At 49.4% G+C, this 27949-nt stretch overlaps 1 protein-coding gene across 2 annotated transcripts in view; it reads left to right on the forward strand.

The window, feature by feature from the left end:
- The first annotated feature begins 15009 nt into the window (after positions 1-15009).
- The window catches only part of ppm1g (protein phosphatase, Mg2+/Mn2+ dependent, 1G), a 46662-nt gene continuing 33722 nt past the window's right edge, over positions 15010-27949 (forward strand). Inside the window, exons 1-2 of one of the 2 annotated variants that reach the window (XM_038816255.1) lie at positions 15010-15314; positions 25322-25391. In XM_038816255.1, coding sequence (XP_038672183.1) covers positions 15204-15314; positions 25322-25391 — 181 coding nt within the window. In that variant the 5' untranslated portion in view covers positions 15010-15203. The remainder of the gene's footprint in view (positions 15315-25321; positions 25392-27949) is intronic. The other variant, XM_038816247.1, reaches the window with a different exon arrangement.

Genomic DNA, 27949 nt, shown 5'->3' on the forward strand with positions numbered 1-27949 from the left:
TGCATTCCTGTTACTCCTTCCAAAGTGAACCACCTCACACTTTTCCGCATTAAACTCCATCTGCCACCTCTCAGCCCAGCTCTGCAGCTTATCTATGTCCCTCTGTATCCTATAACATCCTTCAGCACTATCCACAACTCCACCGACCTTCGTGTCATCTGCAAATTTACTAACCCATCCTTCTACACCCTCTTCCAGGTCATTTATAAAAATGACAAACAGCAGTGGCCCCAAAACAGATCCTTGCGGTACACCACTAGTAACTGAACTCCAGGATGAACATTTGCCATCAACCACCACCCTCTGTCTTCTTTCAGCTAGCCAATTACTGATCCAAACCGCTAAATCACCTTCAATTCCATACTTCCTTATTTTCTGCAATAGCCTACCGTGGGGAACCTTATGTGGGGAAGATGTGCAAGGTAGGTGGATTGAACCGCTAAATTGCCCCTTAATTGGAAAAAATGAATTGGGTACTCTAAATTTATTTTCTAAAAGTCCAATCGGGGGCTGCCACATCAATTTTGGGGTGGGCACTCATTGGCCACGTGTGCAAGTGATAGAGGCAGGTAGGACTGTAGCCATCTCAGATGGCACCTGCAAAGGACCATGGGAATTATGGCCAACCCAGGACTCAGACAGACTCAGAGCTTGTGTGTGTATTTGTAACCCAGATAGCTAGACGCGCTCGAAACCCCTGCTCGTTTGCATTCTAATGGCCCATTTCCCCAGAACAAAAGAACTGTACTCAGGTAACCGATACAGATACAGACTAATCAGCGGCACTCCCTTTACTCAGGGAGCCCAAACAGCCAAGGTCAATGACTGCTAAGGACACGTCCAGCCATCAAGACACCCGCCCGTTTATTGGCCAAAATCGAAGGCAGTGATCGAAGCCTGTCGAATTATTGAGTCCAAGTTAAGGACCGCCCCAAAGAGCGCGAAATCCCAGAGGGATAAGAAGAAACACAGCCATGTGCTCGGTCTCTCTTGGATCCGGCCTATGCCAACCCAAGTGCAGCATAACGACCAGACAGTTAGGTTCAAGACCAACGATCGCTACCAGACGGATGAGCCCAACAGAAACAGAGCCACTTCTTCCACCCAGCCACGCAAGATCCGGACAAAGGCCTTGTCCATCTGCATATAGCCGGTTGCCCTGAAGTTAAGTATAGGTTATTGTAGTTGTTAGGTGTAGTTTAACTTGTGGTGTTTTGTGTTGCATGTCGAAGTAATCCTTGTGTGTAAATAAACCATCTTTGAACTTGAACTGACTAAGTAGTTTTGTGGTCCTTTGATCGATATCTGGTAAAGCCTTGTGGTGGTATTATTTGATACCTGGCGACTCTAAAGTGCATCATTATTAATTGGCAACATTATTGCTGACTCTGGTGGCGATTGGAAACAGGACTTTCCAAATAAGGTGCTCAGCTGCCCCTGTGTCTGGTAAACAAGTGTGATTGACAGGACAGTTATGTTGTCCCATCTGGGATGGACTTTTGCCTATGTTGTTTGCAACAACCTGCAAAGTCCTTTCAAGTCTGCAAAGCCTGGGCTGCAACTTTATTTGATCTGCTCTGCAGCCTGCTTATCCATAAACCTGACTAGCTTTCCCAGCATCCCTTGCTAGACACCATTTTAGGTGGCCACACTCATCAGGTCTGGTAGCATTTGGAGAGAGAAACTGAGTTAATGTAAAATCAAAGCAAAATGCTGGAAATCTGAAATAAAAATAGTGCTGGAAAAACTCAGCAGGTCTGGTTAGCATCTGTGGAGAGGGAACAAGAGTGTTCCCAACATTTGTTTTGGTTTGTTCCTGATATCCGGTGTTGTGCTTTCGTGTTACTTTTTTCCTTCAAGTTATTCCTGGCGGTGATATTCACAATTCATTGATTACGCATAATCATATATATATATATATATATATAAAATTTCGAGTACTCAATTTTTTTTTGACAATTAAGGGGTCATTTAGCTCAGTATGCTAGACAGCTGGTTTGTCATGCAGAACAAGGCAAGCATCACGGGTTCAATTTCCATATTGGCTGAGAATTCTGAATTCTCCCCGTGTACCCAAACAGGCGCCGGAATGTGGCGACTAGGGACTTTTCAAGGGGCCGACTTGTGACAATAAAAGGTGACAATAAAAAGGTTATTTATTTATTCAGCATAGCTAATCCACCTACCTTCCGTGCCCGGTGCGCACCGAATGGGTTGGGGTGCTTTATTTTTTTTTTAATAAACAATTTTATTGAGGTAGTTTTTGGCTTTGTTACAGACATCAACAGAAAGAAAGCAAAAATGTGCAAACATCCCCGTACATTCAATACTTCAATCGTAACATACTGCACAAGCCTGATCCTCTCACACCGGTACTACCCGCCATTTTATCCCTCCTACTCTACTCTACCCCCCCCCCCCCCCCCCCCCCCCCGCTGACGCTCACTCTCCCGCAAAGAAGTCAATAAAAATGGTTGCCACCTCCGGGCGAACCCCTGTACAGATCCCCTCAAGGCAAACTTAATTTTTTCCATACCCAGGAAACTCGACATGTCCGCAAGCCACAACTCAGTCTTCGGGGGCTTTGAGTCCCTCCACGCCAATAGTATTCGTCACCGGGCTATCAGGGAAGCAAAGGCCAAAACATCGGCCTCTTTCTCCCCCTGGACTCCCGGGTCTTCCGAAACCCCAAAAATTGCCACCCCTGGACCCATCGCCACCCTTGTTTTTAGCACCCGGGACATGACGCCCTTAAATTGAATCAGCCCGAGCCTGGCACATGTCGCGGTCGAATTGACCCTACTCAGGGCCTCTGCCCACAGCCCGTCTTCCATTTCCCCACCTAGCTCCTCCTCCCATTTAAGTTTCAGTTCCTCCGTCTGGGACCCTTCCTACCTCATGAGCACCTTATAAATATCAGAGACACTACCCTCCGCTTCTTCCCCCCAGAGACTATTCTGTCTTGGATCCCCATTGGCGGGAGGCTTGGTAAAGATGGGACCTGTCTACGAACAAAGTCCCGCAACTGTAGGTACCTAAAATAATTTCCCCTTACCAGCCCAAATTTCTCCTCCAAGCTCCTCAAACTCGCAAAGCTCCCTTCCAGGAACATATCGCCCACCCTTCCCACCCCCGCCCGCCGCCATGCTTGAAACCCCCCATCCATACTCCTAGGGGCAAACCGATGGTTGTCGCAGATTGGCGCCCAAACCGACGCCCCCGTCTCCCCTACATGCCTCCTCCACTGGCCCCATATCCGCAGGGTCGCCACCACTACCGGGCTGGTGGAGTACCTGGCCGTCGGCAGCGGTAGAGCAGCCGTGACCAGGGCTGCCAAGCTGGAGCCCCTGCACGAAGCCGCCTCCACCCGCTCCCAGATAGACCCCGTACCCACCATCCACTTCCTTATCATAGCGATGTTGGCCGCCCAGTAATAATTAATCAGACTCGGCAAAGCCAGCCCTCCCTCGCTACGGTTCCTCTCCAGCATCGCCTTCTTCACCCGCGGGGATTTTCCCGCCCAGACAAAGCTCATGATCATCCTGTTAACTTTTCTGAAGAAGGACTGTGGGACAAAGGTCAGGAGGCACTGAAAAACAAACAGAAATCTAGGGAGGATTGTCATCTTTACAGCCTGCACCCTCCCTGCCAGCAACAGCATCCCATCTCCGAAACTCTCCCTTCATTTGCTCCACCACCCTGGCCAAATTTAACTTGTGCAGCCTGCCCCAATCTCGTGCCACCTGGATTCCCAAATACCGGAAACTTTCCTCAACCAACCTAAACGGTAGTCCTCTCAATCTGTTCTCCTGGCCCCTTGCCTGTACCACAAACATTTCACTCTTGGCCGTATTTAATTTGTATCCTGAAAACTGGCCGAACTTCCTCAACATTCCCAGTATACTTCCCATCCCGGCCACTGGATCCGACACGTACAGGAGCAGGTCGTCTGCGTAAAGAGACCCTATGTTCTACCCCGCCCCTCACCATCCCCTTCCATCCCTCTGCGGCTCTCAGCGCAATCGCCAGCGGCTCTATGGCCAGCGCAAACAGCAGCGGGGAGAACGGGCAGCCCTGTCTGGTCCCTCGGTACAGCCTAAAGTACTCCGACACTTCTCTGTTTGTCCTGACGCTGGCCTTCGGGGCCTGATATAATAATTTGATCGAATTCACCAGTCCCTCCCCGAACCCAAACCATCCGAGCACCTCCCATAGATAGTCCCACTCCACCCGGTCAAAGGCCTTCTCGGCGTCCATCGCCACCACTACCTCCACCTCCCTGCCTGCCGGGGGCATCATTATCTCATTCAGTAATCTTCTCAGGTTGGCCGCCAGCTGCCTACCTTTCACGAACCCAGTTTGGTCCTCCCCAATCACCTCCGGTACGCAGTCCTCCATTCTAACCGCCAGTACCTTTGCCAGGAGCTTGGCGTCAACATTAATCAGGGAGATTGGCCTGTAGGACCCGTACGCCTCCGGGTCTTTACCCCGCTTCAATATCAGTGATATGGTGGCTTGCGACATTGTCGGCGGCAGGGTTCCTTTGTCCCTTGCCTCATTGAAAACCCTCGCCAAGACCGGGCCCACCAGCTCAGAAAGCTTCCTATAGAACTCTACTGGGTATCCATCCGGCCCCGGGGCTTTCCCCGACTGCATGGCCATTAGGCCCCCCAATACCTCCTCCACTCTAATCGGGGGCCCCAGCTCATCCACTCGCCCCCCACCTACTGTTGGGAATGTTAACCCGTCCAGAAACCTTTTCATCTCCTCCGGTTCTTCCGGCGGCTCCTAAGTATACATCTTGCGATAAAAGTCCCGGAATACCTTATTCAATCCTGCCGGGTCCTCCACTTTGCGCCACTCCCCATCCATCACTCTACTTATTTCCCTGGCCGCCTCCCTCTTCCTGAGTTGCTGCGTTAACAGTCTGCTAGCCTTTTCCCCATGCTCGTACACCACGCCCCTCGCTTTCCTAAGCTGTTCCACGGCCCTACTCGTGGATAGTGCCCCCAGTTCCGCCTGTAGTCTCTGCCTCTCCCTGAGTAAAACCTCACCCGGGGACTCCGCATGCTCTTCATCTATCAGACCCATTTCCCTGACCAATCTATCCATCTCTGCCCTGTCTGCCTTGGCTCGGTGGGCCCCAATTAAAATCAGCTCCCCCCCGCACTACTGCCTTTAGCACCTCCCACAGGGTCGCCGCTTAGACCTCCCCCGTGTCATTCAACTGCAAGTAATTTTGCATGCACCTCCGAAGCCTCACACAGATCCCCTCCTCCGACACCAGTCCCACGTCTAGCCTCCATTGCGGGCGTTGGTAGTCCCCCCCCCCCCCCCCCCCCGATCTGCAGGTCTACCCAGTACGGGGCATAGTAATTGCTGAGTATTCCGTGTTCTTTACCTCCCCTATACAATCCCTGCTTAGTACGAAGAAATCTATCCTAGAATATACTTTATGGACGTGCGAGTAAAACGAGTAGTCCCTTCCTGTCGGCTATCTGGCTCTCCAGGGGTCCACTGCCCCCATTTGCTCCATAAACCCTTTCAGCTCCCTTGCCATTGCTGGGAGTCTACCCGTTCTGGGACACGACTGATCCAAAGCCGGGTCAAGGACCATGTTAAAGTCCCCCCCCCCATTATTAGCCTGCGAGAGTCCAGGTCCTGGATCTTCCCCGGCACTCTTTTAATGAAGTCCACGTCATCCCAGTTCGGGGCATATATATTCACCAGCACCACTCTTCTCCCCTCCAGTCTGCCCCGTACCATCAGGTATCTGCCCCCCCTGTCTGCAGCTATGCCCTCCGCCTCAAATTGCACCCACTTGTTGATCATGATTGCCACCCCCCTGGACTTCGAGTCCAAGTCCGAGTGGAAGACCTGGCTAATCCAGCCCTTCCTTAGCCTGGTCTGGTCAGACACTTTCAGATGTGTCTCCTGCAACATAATTACGTCCGCCCTCAGAGACCGCAAGTGCGCGAACACCCGTGCCCTCTTAACCGGCCCATTCAGTCCCTTGACGTTCCAGGTGATCAGCCTGGTCGGGCACAACCCCCCCCCACGCTGGTCAGCCATAGCCTTTCTCGGGTCGGCCCCCAGCCCGTGTGTCGCGCCATTCCTGGCTGCCTCCACCCTCGACCTCCTTTCCAGTGCCTATTTCAAGTCCCTCCCACGTCAGCAGAACAACCCCCCCCCGCTAACAACATCCCCCGATACCCCCACCCCTGCCATCCACTGGCTGTGATCTCCCCACTCACCTGACTCCCTTGACTAGCCAATCTGCTAGCCCGGTGACTCAACACTCCGGCGCCCCTTCCCCTTGTTTCCCCGTCCTCCTCCCCACTGCCCCATCCCCCTCTCCAACCCACTGGAGCAAACTCACTGGCACAGGAAGGCATGGACATCGACAAAACAAAAAACCCCCAAACCCACGTCCTTGGCCCCCCTTGCTGACTGCCCCCCCCCCCCCCCCTTTGTTACCGTGCCGGCTCCAGTGTCCTCCGCGAGCTGCACAAAAAGTACAAATCCGCCCAAAAAGGAAAAAACAGAAAAAAAGAGGAAAAAACAAAAACATAAGAGAAAAAAAAAACCCCCCAAACCAACGTTCATGAACAAAGGAAAGAGTCCCAAATGTTCCGCTTGGCACCTTTGACCCCGCAAACCGTTGAACAGCAGTCGAGGCCCATTCGGCATACCTTCCTTCAGTAGTCCTCGGGCCCTAATTTGCCGTCCGTGGGGCCTCTTTTCGGGACCAGCCCCTGATCCCTCGCAAAGTCCATCACTTCTTCAGGCTCGGAGAAGTAGTGGTGTTGACCCTGGTGCGTGACCCATAAACGAGCCGGGAACAGCAGACCAAACTTCACGTGCTTCTTGAAAAGCACCTCCTTGACATTCTTAAAGGCTGCTCATCGTCGAGTCACCTCCTGGCTTAGGTCCTGGTAAATGCGGAGGACACTGTTGTTCCACGCGCTGCTCCTGGCGCTCTTTGCCCACCGCAGCACCCGCTCCTTGCCCACGAACCTGTGGAACCTAATCACCGTCGGGCGGGGGGGGGGGGGGGGGGGGGGGTCCGCCCGGCCACCCCTGCACTCTGTATGCCCCCTCCAGCTCAGGCGGTCGCGGAAAGGCTTCGGCCCCCATCAGCTGCATCAATAGGTCTGCTACAAACGCTGCGGCATCAGCTCCTTCAGCCCCCTCCGGGAGGCCGACCATCCTCAGGTTGTTCCTGCGGGCTCTATTCTCCAGCTCCTCCACTCTGTCTAGCAGTCTTCTCTGCCGCTCCTTCAGCCCGTCAACTTCTAGCGCCGCAACCGTCTGCGCATCCGCCTGCTCCTCCACCGCCTCTCCCAGCTCCTTAACTTTAACATCTTGCGCATCCAGCCTCTGGTTCAGCTGATCCACCGCTTTCTGGATTGGGTCCAAGCTGTCCCGCTTCAGCGCTTCAAAACTGGAGCATGTTATCCAGCGCCTGCTGGATTGCTGAGTCCAGGGTCCATGTGTACGCCATCTTAGGTTCCAGGTAAGTTTCTTCAGCTCCTTCTTGTCTCTGTCCCTTTTTCTCTCTCTTCTTCTGCCTCCTGGACTGTTGGGGTGCTTTATTGACCCCTTTATTGCACTTTTATTTGATGTTTTTAAGTTTCTGTTGACCTTTGTTATTTTCAGGCAGTGCCCCTAGCCGGAGAGGCCCTTTTTTGCTTTGTCCCTCAGTTTGTTTCCTTTCTTTTGTTTTGTTGGTGGACCTCAAAAAAAGTGGCCAATCTACCTACCTTCCGTGTCCGGTGTGCACTGCAGGGGTTGGGGTGCTTTATTGACCCCTTTGATTGCACTCTTATTTGACGTTTTTAAGTTTCCATTGATCTTTGTTATGTTCGGGCAGTGCCCCTAAGAGGAGCGACCCTTTTTTTTGCTTTGTCCCTCGGTTTGTTTTCTTCTGTTTTATTGGTGGACCTCAAAAGAGTAGCCATTGCACCTACCCTGCACATCTTTGGGTTGTGGGGGTGAGACCCACGCAGACACGGGGAGAATGTGTAAACTCCACACGGAGAGTGACCCAGAGCCGGGATCAAACCCGGGTCCTCAGCGCCGTGAGGCAGCAGTACTAACTGCTGTGCCACCGTTCCACCATCAATTCTGCACAATCATATTAACAAAATTATTGATTTTGTATAATTTATTGAGGAAGCATCGTTTCACTCCTTGATTCTCCATCAATTCTGACATCCAATTGCGTCAGCAATGATCTGGAACGCACTTCCGGTTGCGGCTATGCGGAGCTAAGCCGCACGTTCGGCAGCTCCCGCTACTTAAGGACTTTTAGGCCGATTTGAGGGCCCCAAACGGCGCTGTCTCGACGAATCCCGGTGGGGGAAGGTGTCAAGAGGAGCATTCCCCATAATTTATGGTGCTCACCCGGAGTGGGGCAAAGGAAAAAGCTGCAGCAGCTCCCCAAGAAAAGCGGGGGAAGACGGACAAAATGGCAGCTGGCGGAACACCCGAGGACTGGTGGAAGTGGGCGCAGGAGCAGCAAGCCTCTCTTCTGCGCTGTTTTGCAGAGCTGAAGGCTGAGTTGCTGGACTCCCTGATTGCGACTACCAACAAGCTGCTTGGGACCCAGGCGGCCCAGGAGGTGTCCATTCGGGAGTTGCAGCAGCAGGCCGCTGAGCGGTAGGAGGAGGCCGTGGTCCTCGTGGGGAAAGTGGAGTTGCACGAGGCACTTCACAAAAAGTGGCAAGACCGCTTGGAGGAGCTGGACGTTCGCACGAGGCGAAAGAATTTGAGGATCCTGGGCCTGGTGGAGGGGCTGGAGGGGTCGGATCTCCCGTCGTACGTGACCACGATGTTGAGCTCGTTGATGGGAGCGGGGTCCTTCCATTTGCCCCTGGAGCTTGAGGGAGCTCACAGAGTGCTGGCCAGGAGGCCCAAGACAAATGAACCCCCGCGGGCGGTGCTGGTGCGGTTCCATCAATTCAGTGACCGGGAGTGTGTGCTGTGCTGGGCCAAGAAAGAGAGGAGCAGCTGGTGGGAGAATTCGGTGGTGCGAATCTACCAGGACTGGAGTGCGGAGGTGGCAAAGCGGCGGGCCGGGTTCAACCGGACGAAGGCGGTGCTGCACGCCAAGCAGGTCAGATTTGGAATGCTGCAGCCTGCGCGTCTGTGGGTGACATATAAGGACCGGCACCACTACTTCGAGTCCCCGGAGGAGGCGTGGGCCTATGTACAGGCGGAGAAGCTGGACTCGAACTAGGGTCTGGGGGCACACTATGGCCGTTGCTGTTTTCGCTGTTGCTGTTCTTCAATTTTGACACGTGTTTTTTATGCTGGTTTTCTTTTTGCTCTGTTTCCGGGTGGGTCTGTCTGTTGGGTATGGGTGTGGGGTATGTGGGGAATGTCGGGGGTTTGTGTTTTATATGTTCTCTTTTGTACGGGGCTGGGGGTTGGGGTGAAACTGGATTTTGGGGAGCTGCGTCAGAAGGGTGGGGTGTGGCAGTGTGAAAGCGCGGGCTTTCCTCTGGTTTCCCGCGCTGCGGGGCGGGGGGGCGGAGCTGGAGGTGGGGGCGTGGCCTCTACTGGTTTTCTTTCCCACGCTGAAGCGGTGCCAAGGAGGTGTGGCAAGAGGGGGATGACCCCATGCCGGGAGGGGATGGGTTTTGGCGGGAGCTGCCGGGATCAGCAGAAGTCAGCTGACTCACGGAAGTACCATGGAGGGTGCGTCGCGGCTAGGAGGGGTCCTAGCCTGGAAGGGGGGGGGGGGGGGGGGGGGGGGGATACCGGGTTGCTGCTGGAATGGCCAGGAAGGAGCTGGTGTGGGCCGGGGGGGTAGAGGAGAGGCGTTATCGCCATGGGGAACGGGTCAGGCGGGGCGAGCTGGCCTGGGGCGAGCAGTCGATAAGCTATGGCTAGCCGGCGGGGGAGGGGGGCGGGTTGCCCTCTGATCCGGCTGATTACCTGGAACTTGAGGGGGCTGAATGGGCCGGTTAAGAGAACTAGGGTATTTTCTCATCTGAAGGGGCTGAAGGCGGACGTGGCTATGCTCCAGGAGACCCACTTGAAGGTGGCGAACCAGGTTCGTCTGAGGAAGGGGTGGGTGGGGCAGGTTTTTCACTCAGGATTGGACGCGAAGAACCGGGGGGTGGCGATTCTGGTGGGGAAGAGGGTGGCGTTCGAGGCGGCTGAGGTGGTGTCGGACAAGGAGGGCAGATATATTATGGTGAAGGGTAGGCTGCAGGGAGAGAAGGTGGTGTTGGTTAATGTATATGCCCCGAATTGGGATGATGCTGGCTTCATGAGGCGCTTGTTGGGCCGCATTCCGGACCTGGAGGCGGGGGGCCTGATCATGGGGGGAGACTTTAACACAGTGCTGGATCCCCCACTGGACCGGTCCAGTTCAAGGACGGGTAGGAGACCGGCGGCGGTCAAAGTGCTGAGGGGGTTTATGGACCAGATGGGAGGGCTGGATCCCTGGAGGTTTGGGAGGCCGAGAGCGCGGGAGTATTCCTTTTTCTCCCATGTCCATAGGGTTTATTCCCGAATAGATTTTTTCGTCCTGAGCAGGGGATTGATCCCGAAGGTGCAGGATGCCGAGTATTCGGCCATAGCGATTTCGAACCATGCTCCGCACTGGGTTGATCTGGAGATGGGGGAGGCGCGGGACCAGCGCCCGCTCTGGCGCCTGGATGTGGGGATGCTGGCTGATGAGGAGGTGTGTAGGAGGGTCCGGGGAAGTATTGAGGGGTATCTTGACACCAACGACACGGGGGAGCTCCGGGTGGGGATGGTCTGGGAGGCTCTGAAAGCAGTGATCTGGGGGGAGCTGATCTCCATCCGGGCCCATAGGGAAAGGAGGGAGAGGAAGGAGAGGGAGAGACTGGTGGGGGAGCTCCTGGATGTGGACAGGAGATACGCGGAGGCACCTGAGGAGGGGTTGCTGGGGGAACGGCGTAGTTTGCAGGCCAAATTTGACTTGTTGACCACCAGAAAGGCGGAGACACAGTGGAGGAGGGTGCAGTGCGCGGTATATGAGTATGGGGAGAAGGCGAGCAGGATGTTGGCGCATCAGCTCCGTAGGCGAGATGCGGCTAGGGAAATTGGTGGAGTGACGGATAGAGGTGGGAACGTAGTGCAGAAGGGGACAGAAGTAAATGGGGTCTTTAGGGACTTCTACGAGGAACTGTACCGGTCGGAACCTCCGATGGGGAGGGGGGATGGAGAGCTTCATGAACAGGCTATGTTTCCCAAGGGTTCAAGAGGAGCTGGTAGAGGGGCTGGGGGCGCCGATAGAGTTGGATGAGCTAGTCAGGGGGATTGGACAAATGCAGTCAGGTAAGGCGCCGGGGCCGGACGGGTTCCCGGTGGAATTTTATAAAAAGTATGCGGATCTGGTGGGCCCCCTGTTGGTGCGAGCCTTCAATGAGGCATGGGAGGGAGGGGCTTTGCCCCCGACGATGTCGCGGGCACTGATCTCTCTGATCCTGAAGCGGGGTAAGGACCCCTTGCAGTGTGGATCATACAGGCCTATCTCGCTCCTAAATGTTGACGCTAAGTTGCTGGCGAAGATCCTGGCCACCAGGATAGAGGACTGTGTGTCAGGGGTGATACACGAGGATCAGACAGGATTTGTCAAGGGACGGCAGCTCAACACGAATGTGCGGAGACTGCTAAATGTTATTATGATGCCAGCAGTGGAGGGGGAGGCGGAGATAGTGGTGGCGCTGGATGCAGAGAAAGCGTTTGATAGAGTTGAGTGGGGGTACCTGTGGGAGGTGCTGGAGCGGTTCGGATTCGTGGAGGGATTCATCAAATGGGTGAGGCTGCTCTACGCGGCTCCGATGGCAAGTGTAGTTACCAATGGAAGGAGATCGGAGTACTTTAGGCTCTACCGTGGGACCAGGCAGGGGTGCCCCCTGTCCCCCTTGCTCTTTGCATTGGCGATTGAACCTTTGGCTATGGCGTTGAGGGAGTCAGGGAGATGGAGGGGTCTGGTGCGGGGTGGGGAGGAATATTGGGTATCGCGGTATGCGGACGACCTGCTGTTGTATGTGGCGGATCCAGAAGTGCGAATGCCGGGGGTGATGGAGCTGTTAGCGGAATTTGGGGGCTTCTCGGGCTATAAGTTAAATTTAGGCAAGAGCGAGGTATTTGTAGTACACCTGGGTGATCAGGAGGAGGGAATTGGGAGACTCCCGTTTAAGAGGGCAGTGAAGAGTTTCAGATACCTGGGGGTGCAGGTGGCCAGGAGTTGGGGGACTCCCCATCAGCTTAATTTTACCAGACTGGTGGAGCAGATGGAGGGGGAATTTAAAAGGTGGGACATGGTGCCGCTATCGTTGGCGGGTAGAGTGCAGTCCGTCAAAATGACGGTTCTCCCGAGGTTCTTGTTCCTTTTTCAGTGTTTGCCCATCTTTATCCCTAGGGCCTTTTTTAGAAGGGTGACTAGCAGCATCATGAGCTTTGTTTGGGCGCATGGGGCCCCGAGGGTGAAGAGGGTCTTCTTGGAGCGGGGTAGAGATGGTGGGGGGCTGGCGTTACCCAATCTCTCGGGGTATTTTTGGGCGGCCAATGTGTCGATGGTGCGCAAGTGGGTGATGGAGGGGGAGGGGCAGCATGGAAACGGGTGGAGAGGGCGTCCTGTGGAGATACAAGCCTGGGGGCCTTGGTAACGGCGCCGTGGCCGCTCCCTCCCACGAGGTATACGACGAGTCCGGTGGTGGCGGCTACCCTCAAGGTTTGGGGGCAGTGGAGGCGACATAGGGGAGATGTGGGGGGCTCGATGGAGGCTCCGTTAAGGGGGAACCATAGGTTCGTCCTGGGGAACATTGATGGGGGATTTCAGGGTTGGCACAGAGCGGGCATCAGACAGCTGAGGGACCTGTTTATTGATGGGAGGTTTGCGAGCCTGGGGGAGTTGGAGGAGAAATTTGGGCTCCCCCCGGGAAACATGTTCAGGTATCTGCAGGTAAAGGCGTTTGCTAGACGGCAGGTGGAGGGATTCCCTTCGCTTCCCGCGAGGGGGGTGAGTGACAGGGTGCTTTCGGGGGTCTGGGTCGGGGATGGGAAGATATCTGATATCTACAAGGTTATGCAGGAGGTGGAGGAGGCATCAGTAGAGGAGCTGAAAGCTAAGTGGGAGGGGGAACAGATCGAAGACGGGACATGGGCTGATGCCCTAGAGAGGGTTAATTCTTCCTCCTCGTGTGCGCGGCTTAGCCTCATCCAATTCAAGGTGCTGCACCGGGCCCACATGACTGGGACGAGGATAAGTAGGTTCTTTTGGGGTGAAGACAGGTGTGTCAGGTGCTCGTGGAGTCCAGCGAACCATGCCCATATGTTCTGGGCATGCCCGGCACTGGAGGAGTTCTGGAAGGGGGTGGCGAGGACGGTGTCGAGGGTGGTGGGATCCAGGGTCAAGCCAGGATGGGGACTCGCGATTTTTGGGGTTGGGGTGGAGCCGGGAGTGCAGGAGGCGAAAGAGGCTGGTGTGCTGGCCTTTGCGTCCCTAGTAGCCCGACGAAGGATCTTGCTACAATGGAAGGATGCGAGGCCCCCAAGCGTGGAGACCTGGATCAATGACATGGCGGGTTTTATTAAGCTAGAGAAGGTCAAATTCGCCAAGGGTTCTTTAGGCGGTGGCAACCTTTCCTCGACTTTCTGGCTCAACGATAGGGTACGGGGACAGTAGCAGCAGCAACCCGGGGGGGGGGGGGAGGGGGAGGGAAAAGGGGGACGATGACTATGTTTGTTTATTTAATTTTAATTTATTTTTAAGTTCTCTTGTTGTTCATTGGGGTTGGGGGGGGTGGGAGGATGTGATACATACGTTGATACGGTCTGGGGGGTGTTACAGGTATTATGGATTATTTTGTTACATTTCATTGTTTGTCGTTACATTTTATATTTTCTGTAAAAAATTCCAATAAAAATTATTTTTTTAAATAAAATGATCTGGAACGCTTCTGTTTTTGGGACAAATCTTACCCAGGAACTGCTTTCACTTGGAGGAGAGTTCTGCCTGATAGCTCTGACATGCCAATAAACCACATAACTGCAAATCTTCAGAACTCATTGCTGCAGAAGGTCCTGGAGGCCAAGTCACTGAGCGTCTTCGAGACAGAGATGGATAGGATCTTGACTAATAAGGGGATCAGGGGTTACGGGGAGAAGGCAGAAGGGGGAAGAGAAATATATCAGCCATGATTGAATGGGGAAGCAGACTTGATGGGCCGAATGGCTTCCTTCTGTTCTGTACAAAAAACAAACAGAAGTTCAGCACAAGAACAGGCCCTTCGCCCCAAGGCTATGCCAATCATGATGCGCTAACTAAAACAAAAACCTTCTTCCGTTACTCAAGTCCGCACCCTTCTATTTCCTCCCTACTCATGTATCCATCCAGACAAGAACAAGTCTATGGTTGTGTATCTTCTGGTGTAACTTCCCCTTGCTCTGTTCATTATTGTCGACCAGACCGAGCTGACAAAATCAGTCAATGAAATGTTGCCTTGCAGAGCAGGGGGTTCTGGGACCTGTAGTTCTATTGTCAGATCTTCCGGGAAGGGGGGAGTGAACCCCCGGGCGTGCAGACGTCATTTCCGGGGACGCCGCTTCCGAGAGGTGACGTGCCGGCGGCTTCCCCCCTCACGTCCGTTTAACCCCTTCACCTCGATTTTATTTTTTCAAAATATTACAATTGAATCAATTTATTTTTAAATTTAAAAGTCGAGGGGAAAGTTGACCGTAACTTTAGGTCTGGGGACAGGTTGATGATACATTTACCGACATCCTGAGGAGAGATCGGCCGGATCTTTTGTTTCGAAGTCTATCTTTGGAAAAGCGGGCCCGAGGAGGGGAGGGGAGGAATAACACACCACGAGTGCCCAGAGGCCGTGTTTATAATTATCGGGGAATGAAGAAAGTTGGCGGATAGGAGGCGGAGCGGCTGCAGCAGGAGGCGGGCGGGCTGCTAGGCCCGGTTACCCTGGCGACCGGCCGTTGGCGCGCGCCGGCTCCTCCCCTCCCCCCGCCCCTCCCCCCCTGACAGTCCCTGCCGGCCTTGTGCCCGCCGCCGCTCCCTCCCTCCCTCCTCTCCTACGGCCAAGGCAGATCGAGCCCCCTCCCCATCCCTCCCTAATCTGCGGGCCCCAGGAGGTTGTGCTGCTGCTGCGGTTGGGGAAGTGGAAGAAGAAGAAGAAAGAAGGAGGAGAGGCGGCGGCAGAATGGGCGCCTACCTGTCGCAGCCCAACACGGTGAAGAGCTCGAGCGAGCAGTACACCGACCGATTCGGCTTCGGCGTCTCTGCCATGCAAGGCTGGAGGGTGTCCATGGAGGTGAGTGCAGAGGGAGGGAGTGAATGGGGCACACACGTTATCAGCGAGGGGCCTTGCATTGTGGGCTTCGCCTCGTCCCGCCTGATCCGGCACCCGAACCAGGCCGGGCCCAGGGCAGGTCCCCCACCACCCCCACCTCGGTCAGAATCGCTTTGACCAGGATGGGGGTGGGGGTGGGGGTGACTGTAATCATTCATTTCAATCGAAACCGCTGGAGTGGAACTGCAACGGCGTTCCCATTCTCTGATACCTCGTGGAGGAAGCACCGAGCCAACATTTTGATTTGCATTGGAGAGGCGTTCGGCTCTAGCACCTCTATTATCCTAATACCCGAATCGCGCGGGGGGGGGGGGGGGGGGGGGGCATGTACAATGCTTGTACCTCGAGTCTGAGGCTCGTGTTAAAACAAAAAGTTGTCGAGACTTGCCGGCGTTCACATGATATCTATTCCAGTGAATGAAATAATTTAATCCTGGCAGTAAGAAACTTTCCAGTAATTGCTAACCTGCATTTTTCCTGCAGATGCTGACCCAGCACATATTTGCAGATTATTTTTGTTTGGTAGCTTCAGTTCACATTTTGTCTTGGTCACTGCCATGCTGGTTGCCTCGTCCTCCAGTGAAACTCTTCATTCTCAGTCACTCGTAACAGTGATCAAATTACACATGGTTCGCAGGTGGGCATTTAATTGGTACTCGTCCAACCTTGTGCCCTAAATCCCACTGTTGAAGGCAAGGATTCATAGAACATACAGTGCAGAAGGAGGCCATTCGGCCCATCGAGTCTGCACCGACCTACTTAAGCCCTCACTTCCACCCTATCCCCGTAACCCAATAACCCCTCCTAATCTTTTTGGTCACTAAGGGCAATTTATCATGGCCAATCCACCTAACCTGCATGTCTTTGCACTGTGGGAGGAAACCGGAGCACTCCCCACACAGACACGGGGGGGGGGGGGGGGGGGCAGTGACAGCCATAGCAAAAGATGGGTTGTTTAAAAGGGAAAGAAGAAAGGTGCAAATCTGGCATTTAAAAACGAATACATTGGAAATAATCTTACAGGTTTATCAGCATCTGAATGAAAGTCTTGGAGGCTTTTTCAAAATATTTTATTTTCACATGTTTATACATGAAATCTTTAAATGACTGTTTAGAGGTCAGACAAATTCATGCATTTGACTCCAGCAAATGGGTGTAATTATACATTTTGAAAGACAAAACTGCCAAATGGTTGGAAATAACCATTGACCTGTATTGTACAACTCCTGTTTGACAGGACTGAGGTGCTTCTAACTCTATTCCAATCCTGGCCAACTGTCGTTTGCTGTTCAATTCAGTGACTACATTTGGAAGTATTTGGGTGGCGGGAATATGAGTGATGCTCTAAAAAGGGAAATCTTAATGAAGCAGCTGTTCTGGACAGCAAATTAAAGCGGCTAAAAACAATTGTTTTATAAAACCTGATGTAGCAGCCTCACGGTGCCCGAGGACCCGGGTTCGAACCCGGTCCTGGGTCACTGTCTGTGTGGAGTTTGCACATTCTCCCCATGTCTGCATGGGTCTCACCCCCACAACCCAAAGATGTGCAGAGTAGGTGGGTTGGCCATGCTAAATTGCCCCTTAATAATAATCCTTATTGTCACAAGTTGGCTTACATTAACGCTGCAGTGACGTTACTGTGAAAAGCCCCTAGTCGCCACATTCTGGTGTCTGTTCAGGTACACAGGGCAAATTCAGAATGTCCAAAACAAAAAGGGTGGTCTGAATTTTAAAAAAATATTAAAAGCTGGTTTAGGTTCATGATCCAGTAGAAATTAGTAAAAGCAGCACACTGTGGATGCTGGAAATCTGAAATAAAAACAAAATGCTGGAAATACACAACCGGTCTGGTAGCATCTCTGGAGAGAGAGAAACCTAGTTAACATTTTGAGTTGAATATGGCTTTTCTTCATCAACAAATTTTTTTTTTCTCTGCCATTTCTTGCAAGCATATCATTTCACATTTTTGTTTCCCTTTGGGGCAGTGGTGGAAAGATTCCTGAGCTGATTATCAGCCTATTGAACTGCGTTATGAATGCACTTCCGTAGCCAATAAGTCCTGGTGTTGGGATTGAACCCAGAGGTAGGGACACTGCCCCTTTGCCGCAAGACCTCCTATCACTCTGCCATTAATCCATACTCTGGGCCAATGCTTTGTTTCTTTTTATTCAGGGCTTTTTACATATATACACAAAATATCAGAACAACACATCAACCTAAACAAACAACCCCCAGATACCAACATCCCATCCCGTCTACCCAGTTTTTACCCCATTATTCACCACCCCTCCCTTGCTGACCCCTCAATTCTCCTTGAAGAAATCAATGAACGGTTTCCACCTCCGGGTGTACCCCTCTTAATGACCCCAGCAAAGCGAACTTGACTTTTTCCACACCCCACCCGTACCTTCGGCGGCTGAGTCCCGCCAACACCACAGACCCCCTTCCGACTCCCCGAATATCGCTACTTCCGGACTCGGGGCTGCCCCCTATACCAAGATCCTTGGATGCCAGAACCCTCTCAGTCTTGAACGCGCCCAGAACATAAGAACTAGGAGCAGGAATAGACCATCTGGCCCCTCGAGCCTGCTCCGCCATTCAATGAGATCATGGCTGATCTTTTGTGGACTCGGCTCCACTTTCCAGCCCGAACACCATAACCCTTGATCCCTTTATTCTTCAAAAAACTATCTATCTTTATCTTAAAAACATTTAATGAAGAATGCTCTACTGCTTCACTGGGCAACGAATTCCATAGATTCACAACCCTTTGGGTGAACAAGTTCCTCCTAAACTCAGTCCTACATCTACTTCCCCGTATTTTGAGACTATGCACCCTTGTTCTGCTAACCTGTGGATATGATCCGCGGGCCCTCCCGCACAGCTGTCTTCCACCCCAGCAAGGAACCTGCTCATCCTCACTACTGTCACGTGGGTCCTAAGCACTACCTTAAACTGGATGAGGCCTCTGCCCATGTCCCGGCCAGCACCTCCCCTCCCAGCTCCTCCTCCCACTTGCGCTTGATCTCCTCCTCCGGAGCACCCTCACTCTGTCAATTCCTTTTATATATCCGGCATGCTCCCCTATTTCGTCCTCCGACAACAACTTGTCCTGCAAAAGTGGAGGCGGCAGCCCTGGGAAGGGTGGTACCTCTCTACTTACGAAATCCCTCACCTTAATGCTTTGTTTCTTTACAGCAGCTGTGACAATTGCATGATTTGGAAGTGGTAAGCTTTCAGTTTGGTAATAAATAAGAGGTTATCCATGAAGGCCCTGCCCTGGGCAACAGGAGACAGAGAGTAGTGGTGGAAGGGAGTGTCTCAAAATGGAGAACGGCGACTAGTGGTGTTCCACAGGGATCCGTGCTCAGACCACTGTTGTTTGTGATATACATAAATGATCTGGACGAAGATATAGGTGGTCTGATTAGCAAGTTTGCAGATGATACTAAGATTGGTGGAGTTGCAGATAGCGAGGAGGACTGTCAGAGAATACAGCAAAATATAGATAGATTGGAGAATTGGGCAGAGAAATGGCAGATGGAGTTCAATTCAGGCAAATGCGAGGTGATGCATTTTGGAAGATCTATTCAAGAGCGGACTATACGGTCAATGGAAGAGTCCTGGGGAAAATTGATGTACAGAGAGATCTGGGCGTTCAGGTCCATTGTACCCTGAAGGTGGTAACGCACGTCGATAGAGTGGTCAAGAACGCATACAGCCTGCGTGCCTTCATTGGACGGGGTAATTGAGTACAAGAGTCAGCCGGTCATGTTACAGTTGTATAGGACTTTGGTTCGGCCACATTTGGAATACTGCGTGCAGTTCTGGTTGCCACATTACCAGAAGGATGTGGATGCTTTAGAGAGGGTGCAGTGGAGGTTCACCAGGATGTTGCCTGGTATGGAGGGTGCTAACTATGAAGAAAGGTTGGGTAGATTAGGATTGTTTTCGTTGGAAAGACGGAGGTTGAGGGGGGACCTGATTGAGGTCTATAAAATTATGACGTATGGACAGAGTGGATAGCAACAAGCTTTTTCCAAGAGTGGGGATGTCAATTACAAGGGGTCACGATTTCCAGGTGAGAGGGGGAAAGTTTAAGGGAGATGTGCGTGGAAAGGTTTTTATGCAGAGGGTGATGGGTGCCTGGAACGCTTTGCCAGCGGAGTTGGTAGAGGCAGGCATGATAGCATCATTTAAGATGCATTTAGACAGATATATGAATGGGCGGGGAACAGAGGGAAGTAGATCCTTGGAAAATAGGCGACAGGTTTAGACAAAGGATCTGGATCAGCGCAGGCTGGGAGGCCTGAAGGGCCTGAACCTGTGCTGTAATTTTCTTTTTTCTCAACCTACTTGAGGTGCAGTGACCCTCAGGTCATATCACCGCCAGTCAGCATTCTCTCAAAGGGCAGAGCAGTTTATTGTCCTCTGAAATGATGGTCGACTTTCATTTTCTTTCAATAAATAGGAATGATTTAAGAGGTGTGGTTATCAAATAACTGCCTAAATAGAATTTGTAATAAGCACTATCTTATAGTGCTTATTACAAAGCACAAAACTTTGAAAATTTACATGATGTTATTTCTATACATCCTACTGTTGGACTTTACCTCCATCTGAGATCAACATCCTTAATTTGGGTCTCTTCTTCATCATTGAAACAGCGAGGAGCAACATGGTCAATTTTCACTTTGGTTAGTAGCTTTCTTGTCAATCTCGCCAATAAAGTCAGTGCTCATGTCTGCTGGAACTCGCTACAGGCAAATTGAGGTTTGTCTCTTCGGAATTGCTGATCATCAGCTGTGTAAGCTGCCTCTCTGCTGGTGGTGTGAACTTAGTGTCAGAAGCAGTTGGCAGTAGATTTCACTTTTATTTGCAGACACTTTTTGGAAGCTCCACAATTGCCAACTGAAGCAAAATTTTCTGCTTTATAGTGCTGTTCTTCACTTAAAATGATAGTGATTCGTCAAAAAGAACAGTAGTTTACCCATTGCGTTGTGTTTCTCTGGGTTTTAGGCTGAGAAACAGTACTGCAAAAGTACTGGGTATTTTTTGGAATTACCAATTACTTGCTGTTTTCCCCCCAACCATACTGGTGTAAATCATGATGGTGAGTCACTGCTAAGCTTTCCCCTTTTTGCTCTTGAAAGGTAAACGTCATCTTCATTACAGCCTCTAAAAGTGGAGAGATCGACCTAATCCACTTACCTCAAAAATCAGAATATCTTGATGCTCATAACGAATTAACATTTCGGGAACTTTATCATGCATGCAGCTATCAAGGCTTTCTGGAGAGCATTGCTTGCCAGGTGTGATTACAAGCCATTTTTTGAAGTGGCTGTCACATTGTGCAGAAAGAGGGTTACCCCAGGTGGAATAATAAAACCTGACAAAATCAGAGGAACAGCGAGTAGGCTATTCAAGCCACCTCTTGATGTTCAATCCGATTAAGGTTGACCTGTGCCTCAAGCTCCATTTTTCCAACAGATAACTATCAGTGTTGACCATGAAACTTGCAATTGCCCCAGTATCCCGCTTTGAGGGAGAGTGTTTCAGATTTCTGCAACATTGTGAGAAGAAGTGCTTCTAGATTTTACTTCCAAATCTCCAAGTTCTCATTTTGATCATCGTCGTCTGGATTTCTTCCATTGGGGGAAATCATTCATTGAAACAAGAAAATTAAATAATCTGCCTCAGACCACCAGGAATCACTTGACCAACCTTCTCTTCTATACTTTGACTGTGTCATTGTTTTCTGAGCCGGAATGCGAACTGCACTGTTTATAACCCAGCTTCAGATGCAACTGGGATTGAGTGCATTCCAAACTCTACTGGGTAAGTGCAGAACATGCAATGCGCAATAGCTTTTCACAACCAGTGAAATCCTAATTTTCTTAGTGGAATTGAGAACAGATATCACATTGTACAGAAAATTGCTTAATCTTCTAGTGATGCTTTATGCCATGAATGATGCCCTGGTCCAGGGGCTGGGTGATAGAAGTGGTATTAAAGGTGATAGATACCACTATTTGAATTGTTGTTTAAAAACCTCTTGGCAAGAGACGTTATCTTTTAAAAATACCATTTTGTATCACTTGCTCATCCAGATATTGAAAGACCACAATCAAATTGTTTGCATCATCTAAGTATTTGCACTACTTGCATAATTTACATTTTTTAAAACATAAAGCTTTATATTTTTCTCAATCCTGAGAAGCTTCACCTTATTCAAGCCCATTTGGTTGATGCAGCAGACAATATAAGGCATTTGTTTTCTCATTTTGCCTATATTTTGGTTATGTTAGATTGGACCAAGCACCATAGAACAGTCTGGTCTCGTCACAACTATAAATACAGTCTGATGGATACTTCCTGCTCACAAACCAGTCAGTCGTTCTCAGTCTAGACGTCAGCATTGGGTTTGTCACGGTTTGCTTGTTCACCACACATTTTGTTAAATAAGGTTGTGTCCCACTTTCCCGGAAACACAGGAATCCATTTAATGCTTCAAAACTTTCTGGTTCAGGAATGGTGACAGCTTTAGCTTTTAACAAGCAGTTGTCAAGTCGAATTTTCTGAACACGTGATTAAAATCAACAAAGCAATACTTCAAAAGTTGCCTACCTGGCATTATGCTTCCAATTATTTACTACTTCTTTGGTTTCCATAATTTTGAAAAGAAGAGGTTTGTAATTCCATCAACTCTTCAAACCATTCAATTGTGCACAGTGACCATTCACAACACTTGCCTGCTGAGCTATCTGAAAGTTTGATCTTTATTTCTCTCTCTCACGTGAAAATAAACAGCTGGAAACTAGGTTGGGTTGAATTTGATTTGTTTATTGTCATGTGTAGGGGCTTTTCAAAGTAACTTCATTGAAGCCTACTTGTGACAATAAGTGATGATTATTATTATCACCAAGGTACAGTGAAACGTGTTGTTCTGCGTACAGTCCAAACAGATCATTCCATACATGAAAAAAATACATAGGGCACACATAAATACGCAACGTAAATGCATAGACACAAGCAGCAGGTGAAGCATACGAAGTGTAGTTCTATTCAGTCTCGAAGATGTACGTAGAGATAAGTTCAGTCCGTAAGAGGGTCGTTTAGGCTGGTTACAGTGGGGAAGAAGCTGTTTTTGAATCTGTTAATGCATGTTCTCAGACTTCTCAACCTTACCACTCGTCTAAGGCATGGCGATTCTCAGGTTAAATCACCACCAGTCAGCTCTCCCCCTCAAAAGGGGAAGACAGCCTATGGTCATCTTATTGACAACTTTATTATTCAATGTATGTAATGAAACCATACATAGTTTGAATGAAAGGGGGGAAATCTTGACTTGTGGTTGGATTAAAATGGAAATTGCAATTGAAGATGTTGCAGATAAACTACCCAGACTGTCTCATATCTTATAATCTGTCAGTGAAGTAGGAGACTAGAAGTCAATCTTTACTCAATTTTGCAGTTATTTACAAAGTGAGACATGTATAGCTCCTAACTCTGCAACTCACTGCCATAAGTGTGCATAAGTCATATCCAAGGAGTAAATATAGGCCAGGTCACTGGGAGAATTCTGCTAAGTGTGGTATGCCTAAGCTAACGGTGAAGGAAAGCAAATGGAAAGCAACTTTAAAATCCTCAACAAAATATATTGCCGTGCCATATGAAGCAGATGATGTAATTTTTCCCTGATAATCCATATGGGAGCTTAAGATGTTCCTTCTTCCGCAACCCACACAAACATTGGAATCCTCTTACGAACCCCCTTTGCTATCACTCTGCTCATGTTCAAAGGCTTCTTCAAAATCTAAATCCTTGATCGGGGCTTAGGCTGTGCAACCCCCCCCCCTCTCCCAACCACCGCAACCTCTGTATACCTTAATTATTATCAGAGCCTTTCTGCATCTATTTCCTGCTTTTGAGTGCATTGCAGATAATATGACTGATATCTCTTGTGTCCGTGTTTCCATTTGTTTCCACGTCCAGCCCCACCTTTTTTATCTGAATGTTCCTTTGGACTTCACCTCCATTTAAAAAGTAAGAAGTCTTACAACACCAGGTTAAAGTCCAACATGTTTGTTTCAAACACTAGCTTTCGGAGCACTGCTCCTTTCTCAGGTGAATCATTAAAAAAATTCCATTTAAAAAACAACAAAAGGTGTGTTGCAAAAGATAATGAAGTATTATTAAAGACTTGATTGTATTCTCATGTGGTTTATGGGGTCATTTGAGTTCTCGTATAGCATCTGGGATTTATAATGCTTGACAAATTGGTTATCCTTTAATTTTTAAAAAATCTTCTCACAGTTTTGAAAGTGAGACAAATTCTCTTGTTTTTTGGTAGCCATGTAAATTGAGGTGCGTGTAAGTGGCTGGATTTAAGTACAGTAACAAGTGAGAGTCTTGCCATGCCCTAACAAAGCATTATTGAAAGGAAGCAAGAACACACACGTTGTGGTGGGAAATTCAAAACATTCCATGAGTTAAGATTATGCTCCTTTTTATCTGAAGGAAAAGAGTTGGAACCTCAACTTTACAGACATCCCTGCATGGTAGTGTCCTAGGCCCAATCATCTTCAGCTGCTTCATCAATGACTTCCCCTTCATAAGGTCAGAAGTGGGGATGTTCACTGCTTGCACAGTGCTCAGTACCATCCGTGACTTCTCAGATACAGGAACAGTCCAAGCCCACGTGCAGAAAGACTTGGACAGCATTCAACTGTGAGCTCATTAGTGGCAATTAGCATTTTTGCCACATACGTGTACTGGGATGATTATCTCCAACACGAGCGAATCTGACCATCTCTTTGATATTCCCTCGGGGTGGGGGTATACCATTTGGCCAGAAACTGAACTGGACCAAGTAGCTACAAGACCAGGCCAGCGGCTGGGAGTTTGGTGAGTATCTGATCTCCTGAATCCCCCAAAGCCTATACACCATTTTCGACGCACAAGTCAAGAATGTGATAAATTTTTGCGACTAACCTGGATTAATGCAGCTCAATACCAGTACAGAGCAGCCCATTTGATTGGCTGCTCAGCCACCACCATAAGCATTTAGACCCGCCACCCCTGGTGTGCAGTGGCAGCAATGTGCACCAACCATAGCTGATTCACTGTGAGGGCCCACCGTCTTGAACTGCAGACAAAGTGGTATAGGTGCAGGCACAGTGCTGCGAGGAAATGAGTTCCAGAAATTTGTCCAAGTGACAGTGAAGGAACAGCAATATAGTTCTACATCAGGATGCTTTGTGGTTTGTAGAGGAACTCGGAGGTGGTGTTCCCATGCATCTGCCCTTATCCTTCTTGATGATATTCATTGTGTTTGGTCGTGTTGTCAAGGGCTTCTTGATTTGCCGCATCACATCTTCTTTGTTGTGCCTACATCTGGCACTGTGTCGTTGGTGAGGAGAGTGAATGTTTAAGGTGGTGGCTGGGATGTTAAACAGACTTTATTCTGGATTGTGTTGATAAAATTATTGGAGCTGCTTTTGTAACTTCCTGGATTGTGCTCTCATGTTCAGAAATCAGCTGAAAGCCACGGAGTTATTTGTAAAGAAGTCTAATAATGATTACCTCCATTAATTTGCAAAATGAGTTCTCTGCTATATTTGCATGTTTGAAGGAAGAATCCTTGATAGACTGAGAGAACATGTACACATTGGTAACGTGTCAGTTCATTTCATCATTGCGAGCATTTAATAGATAATTTTGAGAATTAGTAATGCTTGTGAACGCTTTGTATATTAAAGCACTTGTATGTACATAATTAGCTATTTGTATTAATTCCAACAAGTAATTGTGACTGATTTTGATGCGGGGGAACGGGGGTCACATGTTGAAGATGGCAAGTTTTTGAGTTTTGTGATGGTTCTGATTGAAACCTGGCTGGCTGTTGGTCAGATAATGGTGCAAGTTGATTGAAATGTACTCATGTACTCTGAATTTATGTTTTTCAGGATGCCCATAACTGTATCCCTGATTTGGATGGCGAAACTGCTATGTTTGCAGTTTATGATGGACATGGAGGTAGGAGAATGTGAGCAATGGAATTCTTTTGCCTACAGGGTCATTTGTTATTTATGACTGGGCATAGGAAATTCTGGTATTCCAATGTATGGCTTCAGAATGGAGGATGAATAAAGGTTTGCACACCTTGGTGTCTGGATTCACCTGAGAAGTGCTCTTTGTCTCGATTCTCTGTGTCCAGTCCCACAGGAAGTTGGCTTATTACAGTCTGATCTTGGATACGGACATATAAAAATGGCCGGAATATCTGGTGCATCATTACCAGACATTTCCTGCACTGTTTCTCCCATTGATACAATCTCTTGGGATGAGTAAGGGACAATAACAATTAGAAAATCCCTCTTCAATCACCATAGCATTTGTCAGCAGTTTAAAGCATAGGCAAATTTAGTACATGTTCTGGGATTGATTGAATTCATATGTTAACTCGCTAATTGACTTGTCTTTTCAATTGTTTAATTTCTTGGCTTAGATTAAACTTTTGTGAAGCACAAGAATTGTTCAGTGATCAGTTTTGGGCAATATATTCTCACCGTGTCTGCGTGGGTCTCGTTCCCACAACCCAAAGATGCGCAGGGTGGGTGAATTGGTCACGCTATATTCCCCCTTAATTGGGAAAAAAATGAATTGGGTACTCTAAATTTATAAAAAATGTAAAAATAGAACGCGTGGGTAAAATGAACTCCATCACCGGGTGTTTTTCATAATTCATGATACTGTACTGTCATTAAGCATGCCAACAGCGCGGGTTCAATTCCCGTACCAGCCTCCCCGAACAGGTGCCAGAATGTGGTGACTAGGGGTTTTTCACAGTAATTCATTTGAAGCCTACTTGTGACAATTGTGATTTTCATTTTATTTCATTGTTCCTTTAAGTTAGAGAGTGAAGTGGTTATTGGGCGGGATATTTTCTGCCTTTTGGATTGAGTGGAGTCTTAGTCCCATTTAACTTTCAGTAAACCGATTGGTTCCTATACTGTAGGCTAATTGTAATATCCTGGGCCATGGTAACTCAGCATTGTTGAATGTCCAATATACCTAACAAGCACGTCTTGAGGGAGGGAACCGGAGCGCCCGTAGGAAACCCACACAGACACTGGGAGAATGTGCTGACTCCACACAGGCAGACAGAAAATGACCCAAGCCAGGGAATCAAACCCGGGTCCCTGGCGCTGGAAAATTGCAGGGTTCAGATTGTAGCAAAGCCACCTGATAATGGAAAATATCAGATCAGTTGTGCAAATAAAATGTAGAAAATCTAAACAATAAACGGTGCAGTGGTTAGCACTGCTGCCTCGCTGCGCTGAGGACCCTGGTTCGATCCCGGCCCCAGGTCTCTGCCCATGTGGAGTTTGCACATTCTCCCTGTGTCTGCATGGGTCTCACCCCCACAACAAAAAGAGGTGCAGGGTAGGTGGATTGTCCACGCTAAATTGCCCCTTAATTGGAAAATTTTTAAAAAAGAAAGTGTAAACAATGCTGAAATTATAACTTTTTCATAGAATTTACAGTGCAGAAGGAGGCCATTCGGCCCATCGAGTCTGCACCAGCTCTTGGAAAGAGCACCCTACCCAAGGTCAACACCTCCACCCTATCCCCATAACCCAGTAACCCCACCCAACACTAAGGGCAATTTTGGACACTAAGGGCAATTTATCATGGCCAATCCACCTAACCTGCACGTCTTTGGACTGTGGGAGGAAACCGGAGCACCCGGAGGAAACCCACGCACACACGGGGAGGATGTGCAGACTCCGCACAGACAGTGACCCAAGCCGGAATCGAACTGGGTTTTAAGCAGTTCATGAAATGCCAACCACTGTACTAAACTCATTGTAATTTATGTTACAATGATTTGTAATAAATTGAGTGTCACAAGTAGGCTTACATTAGCACTGCAATGAAGTTACTGTGAAAAGCTCAGTCTCCACACTCGGCGGGCCTGTTCGGGTACACTGACGGAGAATTCAGAATATCCAAAACACCTAACAAACATGTGTTTCGGGACTTGTGGGAGGAAACCAGAGCACCCAGAGGAAACCCACGCAGACACAGGGAAAACGTACAGACTCCACAAAACCATAACCAAGCCAGGAATCGAACCCGGGTCACTGGCGCTGTGAAGCAACAGTGTTAACTAAGCACTGTGCTACTGTGCCACCAGATTAAAATGGAAAAGCCCTAAATTCCATAAAAATGGTCTCACCCTTTAACTGGATAGAATATTGAAATGCATTGATATGTCATCTTGAAGTTATGGAATTCGCCTATCATTGAACATTTTCAGTAAAAGTATAACCCAAAAAATAAATTGTTTGAGCTTTTGTAAAAAATGTGTTTACATGGGACACTTTATTGGGACATTTGATAAGTTAACTTATGTTTCACTTCGAAGTGCTGACTAGCCTACAGCCTACTTTCAATATCTCACATGTTCGTATTTTTACAAAAGAAGAGGCTATTTCACCCAATGGTGGATACCCCAATACGTTCATAATCCATCTGGTTTAATCCTCACTTACACAATGAACCTTGGTGACAATGCAGTATTTGCAAAT

The sequence above is a fragment of the Scyliorhinus canicula genome, chromosome 1 (assembly GCF_902713615.1).
Source record: "Scyliorhinus canicula chromosome 1, sScyCan1.1, whole genome shotgun sequence".
NCBI lineage: Eukaryota > Metazoa > Chordata > Chondrichthyes > Carcharhiniformes > Scyliorhinidae > Scyliorhinus > Scyliorhinus canicula.